This window comes from Gossypium raimondii, chromosome 1, assembly GCF_025698545.1.
Source record: "Gossypium raimondii isolate GPD5lz chromosome 1, ASM2569854v1, whole genome shotgun sequence".
Taxonomy (NCBI): Eukaryota; Viridiplantae; Streptophyta; class Magnoliopsida; order Malvales; family Malvaceae; genus Gossypium; species Gossypium raimondii.
In genome coordinates, this window is record NC_068565.1 from 19,572,535 (window position 1) to 19,579,940 (window position 7,406).

Below are 7,406 nucleotides of genomic sequence, written 5' to 3' on the forward strand. Positions count from 1 at the left end.
TACAAAAATAAAAAATAGAGTGGGGGTTGGGGTGTGATTGAGCATGAAAAAAGAAGAGTGAGTGAGTGAGGTGAGTGGGTGACCGAGTCTTTTCCAAACATTTGATGACGTGTCCTTCACAAAAATGTAGAATTTCTTAAAAAAGCCAAATTTATTATTACGTGTAAGTCTGTTGTAAATCGGCGCGCCTCTTTTTTCCCCTTAAAAAGTTAGTAATTTTTATTTATAGAAATAAATAAAAACCACTAAAAGCAATAAAATTTAAAAAATAGAGGTAAAATTAAATTCTCTCTCTTTCTTGTAATAATTATTATAAATTTCTCACATCAGTCTCTTCCTTTGATCTCTCCCTCTCCTTTTCTTTCGTTCTTTTTTTTTTTTTTAAATTTTCTATCTAAACAAACAAGATTTCGGTTTTTTGCAGTTTCCTGTTTTTCAATTTTGAGGGAAACAATTTTCCCACATTTTTAATACACGAAAAAGAGCGAAAGAAACTTCGGGTTTTTTTTTCTTTTCCTATTGTAATACATCACAGGTACATCTCCATTTTCACCAGAATATTTCTTCATTTTTTCCAAATTAGATTAAAATCTATTATTATTATTATTATTATTATTATTATTATTATTCATTTCTTTTGATCCCATTTTTTGGGCATTTTTTTTAATTGTTGTCAGGTTAAGAAATGAATGGGAGCTATGTTGGTATCCAATTCTAGGGCGTAGGGCATAGTTTTTTTTTTGGATGAATTCTGTAGGCCAAATTAGAGTTTGGTTTTGTAATATTTGATATAATGATCTAAATTTTGTGATCTTATTGGGTACTAAGGGAAATGAGGCAAATTTGCTTCATGGAAAAGAATTAGGTGTACAAGTGGGGAAAAAATGACAGATTTTCAAGCTTTACAGCAAAAACCAGACTCCTCAAATGATGCCACGGCTGAATTTGAAAGGGGTTTGGAGGAATTAATGAGAGGGCATTTAGATGATTGTATGTCATTTGCATCATGTAGTTCTAATAGGAATCCTGATGATGAAGATGATGAGGGTGATCAGCTTATTAGGAGGAGAAGAAGGTCCGATCTCGAAGGCGATGATTTGGCTGAATCCTCTGCCGCTAGAAGGCGGCATTCTAGGATTTTGAGTAGGTGGGCTGCTAGGCAGGCTCAGGAAATGATAACCACGATTGAGAGGAGGAATAGGGAGTCTGAATTGATGGCTTTAGCTGGTTTACATACTGTTTCGACGCTCGACTCTTCGTTCTTGCGAGAGTCACCCTCGGCTAATTCGAGGCGACAAGGAGGGACTGTCGAGAGGCCTAATACTCGGGCTTCTTCGATTTTGCAAATGTGGAGGGAGTTGGAGGATGAGCATATGTTGAATAGAGCACGTGAGAGGGTGAGGCAGCAAAGGAATGCTGATGGCAATACAACTATGTCGAGTACGACGTTGTCTGAGAGTCATGAGAGTGAGAATCATGGTAGTGTTGTTGATGCAAGTGACAGTGAGAATGAGTATGGAACATGGTCGAATGAGCAGGGTGTGTCGCAGAATGAAGTTGAGGATAATAACGGGTCTAGTAGGGAGCAGTCTCCTGATCTTGGTGAAGTTGAGAGGGAGAGGGTGAGGCAGATCGTTCGGGGATGGATGGAGAGTGGGATTAGTGATCATTCGTCATCACGTGTATCCCGTGTTGGTGGCCCTAGAGCTGAATGGCTTGGTGAAACAGAGCGTGAGAGAGTTAGAATTGTCCGGGAGTGGGTGCAAATGACGAGTCAACAGCGAGGAGTTCGTGGTGGACGAAGGGAAGATCATCAGGCAGCAGCTACAGTTGGCACACAAGTCAATCAGCCTCGTGAAGGCTCAGTTGCTGACCATGATGAAGGCCAACCAGAGCATATTCGGAGGGACTTGCTAAGGTTGCGTGGACGACAAGCTGTTATTGACTTGCTTATGAGGATTGAAAGAGAGAGACAGAGGGAACTTCAGTCTCTATTGGAACACCGTGCTGTATCTGATTTTGCTCATCGAAACCGCATTCAGGTATATGTTTTATATTTATTTTACCTTAGCTAATCTGCGCAACATATCTCTAACATGCTGGAGGGGAAAATTTTATTTTATTTTACTAATGTTGTGCTATATGCTTTTGCTTGAGTCATGTATTTCGTATATTTGGTTGTAATAAAAGGACTATAGGTTGTTCCCTACGTGCATGGATGGTAGTTCCATTGTTATAGCAAGGTTTTGAATCCCACTAGTATTATACTTTCATGTAGGATTGACTTGTTTCAATAATAACGTACTTAAGGCATTCTACGGTAAGTTGAGCCATTCTACAGGTGGAAGATAAGCCTGTTTGATTGACTGAACACTTTGCTGGACTTAATATATGGTTTTGTCAATGTTAGATAATTCTAACCTTCAATGATGCTCTAGGTTGACTTAATATATTGTCATATGTATAACTTATTTTTCTTCTTTCTATTTTTTTAAATAAAAAATTCTTCATAAATACATTTTACTTCAGTTTCCACTATTTTCTCTTTCTCTGCATCTGCCTGTTTGGAATTAAGATGCCGAAATTTTCATGGCCGGCTGGAAATTGGAAGTTCATCGCTGTAGAAGAATAAAACTTGCTATATATGTTTTATTCTATAGTAAAACATTATGTTGATGTTGGAATTATCTTTTATGGGTCACACATGGACTGTTCTGTAATCACATATCTTGATGTTATTGTATTTTTTTGGTTTTGCCCAATGAAAGTGCTTTTGTATCTGGACTTTTTTATTTTTTGCATGTGTGGCTATTCTTAACTACCAATACATTTAACTTTGCAGTCCCTACTCAGAGGTAGATTCTTACGAAATGAAAGACCTGTTGAAGAAGAGAGGCCGCCTTCAATGGCAGCGAGTGAATTGATTCAATTAAGACAACGACACACTGTATCTGGTTTGAGGTATGATTATTGTCATTCATGCTCAGGTTACAAATTTTTTGAACAGTTTTTCTCTGCTGTACTAAATATTTTGGTATGGCTTGAAAAATTCCTTGTAATGCCGCTTTCAGCTCCTTTGAGCATGAAGCTCTCATGGTTTCCATTGGTTTGTTTAACAGTTAATTCTTTTCTCATTCAGGGAAGGGTTCCGCAATAGATTAGAAACCATTGTCCGTGGTCAAGCAAGCAGCAATCCTGAAACCACGTCTAGCAACGTCATAGATGATTCTAGAAACGAACTTTCTCAATCAAACACATTACAGGATGCACAACATGAACGAAGTGAACATACACAACCTAGGAGTTCAGAAAGTGACGTCTCACAGTCACAAACAGGAGATATGGTTAGCACCATGGCTGCTGAGAGCATTAGTTGGCAAGGAAATGCTAATCAAGGTGGGAATTGGCAGGAGCCTACAACCAATGACGAACGAGGAAATTGGCAACAGCCACCATATGCTCAGTTCAATGAATGGAGAGAAGGCAGTGCAGAAGAACTGGATACAAACTGGCAAGAAGGTTCAGTTAGCGAGTATCGTCAAGAAAATCCTGGAAATGTAAATGGGGAAGAAAGTCATTCACAGGGTGCCCAAAGGGTTTGGCGTGAGGATGGCTCTCGGGAAGCTGTTGATAATTGGTCAGAAGGGCCTTCTGGTCCTCCAAGACCACGTCGTTCAATCCCAGTTAGAAGGTTCAATAGATTTCATCCTCCTGAAGATGATAATGTGTATAGTATGGAACTTAGAGAGCTTCTGAGCAGGTAACCCTCGCATGGTTTTCTTTACTCTTTAAAGAAAAATATTGCGACTTCTTTGATTTTTTATATAAATTTAATTTGCAGGAGAAGTGTCTCTAATCTTCTTCGAAGTGGTTTCCGGGAAAGTCTGGACCAATTAATACATTCTTATGTGGAAAGACAAGGCCGTTCTCCCATTGATTGGGATCTGCATAGAAACTTGCCAACTCCAGCCTCACCAGAACGTGATCAAGAGCAGCAGAGGGATGAAATAAATGATGACCAGAACAATGCTATCAGCAGACTGTCACTGGTGTTACCTTCTCCTCCTGTACCACCACCACAACCGTTATGGCATCAAGATTTACATCACACTAGCTGGTCTCGGCCCAGCATGCATAGATCAGAAATTGTGAGCCATCTTTTTATTTGTTCAATGCCATACTATCGAATCATTTCCGTTCTGTTATCTCTGTTGCTGAATATCATAAAGAAATAGGCCCAGAATCTTACTTGTTACTATGCATGCATCTTTTAAGTTAATTATAAGGCTCTACTTATTTCGAGCAGGAATGGGAGATGGTTAATGATCTTAGAGCCGATATGGCAAGGCTTCAGCAGGGCATGAGCCACATGCAGAGGATGTTGGAAGCCTGCATGGATATGCAGCTTGAGTTACAGCGATCGGTCAGGCAGGAAGTCTCAGCAGCATTGAACAGATCAGTTGGTGAAAAAGGTTTGTAAATCCTCCCAACGTTTTTCTTTTTAAAAATAATTATTTCGGACTAACTTTTTATTACAGTTCTGAGTGTAGAAACATCGGAGGACGGATCTAAATGGGGTCATGTGAGGAAAGGAACCTGCTGTGTTTGTTGCGATAGCCATATTGATTCACTTTTGTACAGGTTTTATACATTGTCGACGTTTTCTTTTCATAAAATCATTATATTTTCAGACTAACACCGGAGTATGCGCATATGCTGATGATGCATATTTATGGGGTTGCAGATGCGGACACATGTGCACGTGTTCAAAATGCGCGAACGAGTTGGTACGAGGGGGAGGAAAATGCCCGTTGTGTCGAGCACCGATTGTGGAGGTAATCCGAGCATACTCGATATTGTAAAGAGAAGAGAGGAATAAGTAAGAGTAAAGAGAAAGAAGCCAATGTGAGTTTATGTAGAGGAGGGGCTCCATTCCAATTAGAAAGGGTGTATGTTTAAATATGTGGAACACTATGCTTTTTTGTATAATTGGAATAACAATTGGCATATCAATTATTATTCATTCTTCTTTATCATTCTTACGTAAATAAAAATGTCCTCTTTTTTTTTTTGTTTGCTCTACCTTTCCGTGATGGTTCAGTTTTGGGGATAAAAGAGAAAATTAATTAAAGTTGGTTTTACTTTTCGGAATTTTGAGTCGACTTTTTTGAAGCTTTGATGTCACTTTAGTTATGACATGAAATTTAGCAGACAAATTTTAACCCTAAGATAAAAGGATTAAAATTCAAGAGTATAGCATTTTAGCCGAAAATTAATTGAATATATTTAATTTAAAATGAGAAATTAAAATTATTGTAAAATTTAGAACTTATTTTAATAAATTTTTATTTTAATTTAATTATACATATTTAAAAATATTAAATTAATATAATTATTTATGTAGGTAATATATTAATATAAAATAATACTAATTTGATAATATTATTAGTGATTTATATAAATTAAATCAAATTAAAATTTTATGTGATAACGTCGCATATTAAAAAAGACATAGTTTTAATATTTCTTCCACTTAATTTCACTCGATATTACAATTACAACAATTAATATTTGTTGTTGTTTTAATCTCTCTCCTTCTATAATGTATTTTTGTTAAATTTTAACCTCCTTTTAAAAAAAAAAAACAGAGAAAAAAAGGCAAAATAATGATAGAAAAACAAAATAGTCTTTATTACTAAAATTTATTCATTAAAATTGTGAAAATATTGGCAAACAACATTAAAATTGAAGGAAGTAAAAGGGTAATTAAGCAGTTTCATCATGGTGGTTCTTCATCTCAGCCTTAATAGCTTCAGCCAATTGATCATAAGCTTCACCCCAAGCATTCTTCATCTCTTCATTCCATTTCTCTTCTCCAATTGCTTCTTCAATTGTCCTTAAGAGTGCCTCTTTCACCACCTGCATTAACATTATTCCTCAATTTTTTTTTAATTAACCACTGCATCCAAATCTAATTTATTATTAAAAAAATAAAATAAAAACGTACCTCGAAATGGGGGTCTTTGACACCACTCTTGACATGGACAGTGCCCAAATACTTCAAAGTAGTATCAGCCACTACCACTTCCCCTTTCTCTCTCAGTTGTATGGCTGACTCACATGTCTTCAACAACAATTGTTTAAGTATTTTAATTTAAGTAGGGATGTATATGCAATGAATAAAAAAAAAAAAAAAAGGACTGACCATCTTGAAAACCTTGACAGCATGAGCTTTGAGCTTCGGATTATTTTGAGGAATCTCCTCTGACTCCCTCAAGAAACTGAACATGTTCTTCGCACCTGGTGCTATCTCCAATATCCTAAATAACACTCTCAATTTAATCAATACTCAGTGGAAGAGAAATTCTCTTAAAAGACTTGGCCGAACGAAGAATTCATAAAAAGGAAAGAATTAAAGGTCTTACAGTGAAAAGAAACGCAAGCTGAAGTGAGGAATATCTTGCTTCAAAACCCCCCATGATTCTTTCACCAACCCTTCTTGCTTCTCTGTGAAACCCATCTCTCATTTTCTTCTTCTCAATGATAACCAGGGAGTGGTGGAGCTCTATAAGAAAAGAGAAAACAAGTGTGGGAATCTTGAAGAAATAAATAATATTAATGACAAACGCAAACTCAGAAATTTAACTGCTGCTTTCCTTTATTAATATAATACCGATACAGCTAAGCTTTTTTTGTCTTCTTAGACGTGCATTGATGATTGTGTAAAAGATGGAAATTTAAGAAGGAATATTATTATTCACAACAAATCATTTTGATTTCATTTTGACAGAAAAATCTCCCAAGTTGTAACCTGTCCACATATTTTCTATCGTTACAAAATAATTCATGCTTACACAATACAAAATTAAACTACTCTTCGCATCATTAATATTTTAATTATTCAACTATTTGTCTATTCATATAGATCATGCATGTCAAATTAAATGTATATTTAGAAGTTCTAACTATTTATTTTATATAAAAAATTCAACCGTTGAATATATATTAATATATCAAGTATTTTAGATTGATATGATACGGATATCGGATGAGTTCAAAATTTGAATGAATGACAAGTACAATTATATTGATAAATTTAACGGCTAGACCATTAAAACATTAATCATATAAATAATTACAGAAATGTGTAAAACTACTATAATTTTTACTGATTTTTTCCCAATATATATATATAATATTAATTTAAAACATACCAATATTTCAATCAATGTACTAGTTGGGGTTTTTTACCAAAATGTTACAAAAAAAATAAAAAATACCAAAATATTATAATTTTTTTTATTTACCAAAATAATACAAAAAAAAAAGATGGCTGATGGAGGGCATGCAAAAGGCAGCACCAAAGGTGCCTTTCCCATAGGCGGCACAGGACTAAAATGTAATGA

General features: G+C 35.6%; 2 protein-coding genes across 3 annotated transcripts; one reads left to right on the forward strand and one right to left on the reverse strand.

The window, feature by feature from the left end:
• The first annotated feature begins 342 nt into the window (after positions 1-342).
• LOC105785314 (uncharacterized) lies at positions 343-5,069 on the forward strand. Of its 2 annotated transcripts, none has more exons than XM_012611359.2 (8): positions 343-535; positions 678-2,042; positions 2,843-2,961; positions 3,140-3,760; positions 3,842-4,148; positions 4,307-4,472; positions 4,551-4,641; positions 4,745-5,069. In XM_012611359.2, the coding sequence occupies exons 2-8, from the start codon at positions 885-887 to the stop codon at positions 4,860-4,862; spliced, it is 2,580 nt and encodes an 859-aa protein (XP_012466813.1). In that variant the 5' UTR covers positions 343-535; positions 678-884; the 3' UTR covers positions 4,863-5,069. The 2 variants fall into 2 exon arrangements, with proteins under 2 accessions (XP_012466813.1, XP_012466812.1); XM_012611358.2 differs by having other exon boundaries at positions 345-535; positions 4,539-4,641.
• Positions 5,070-5,667: 598 nt separating this feature from the next.
• On the reverse strand, positions 5,668-6,696 carry LOC105785315 (non-symbiotic hemoglobin 2). Its single transcript, XM_012611360.2, has 4 exons — positions 6,426-6,696; positions 6,206-6,320; positions 6,008-6,124; positions 5,668-5,919 (listed from the first exon to the last, which is right to left on the reverse strand). The coding sequence occupies exons 1-4, from the start codon at positions 6,518-6,520 to the stop codon at positions 5,767-5,769; spliced, it is 480 nt and encodes a 159-aa protein (XP_012466814.1). The 5' UTR covers positions 6,521-6,696; the 3' UTR covers positions 5,668-5,766.
• Between the last annotated feature and the right edge of the window lie 710 nt (positions 6,697-7,406).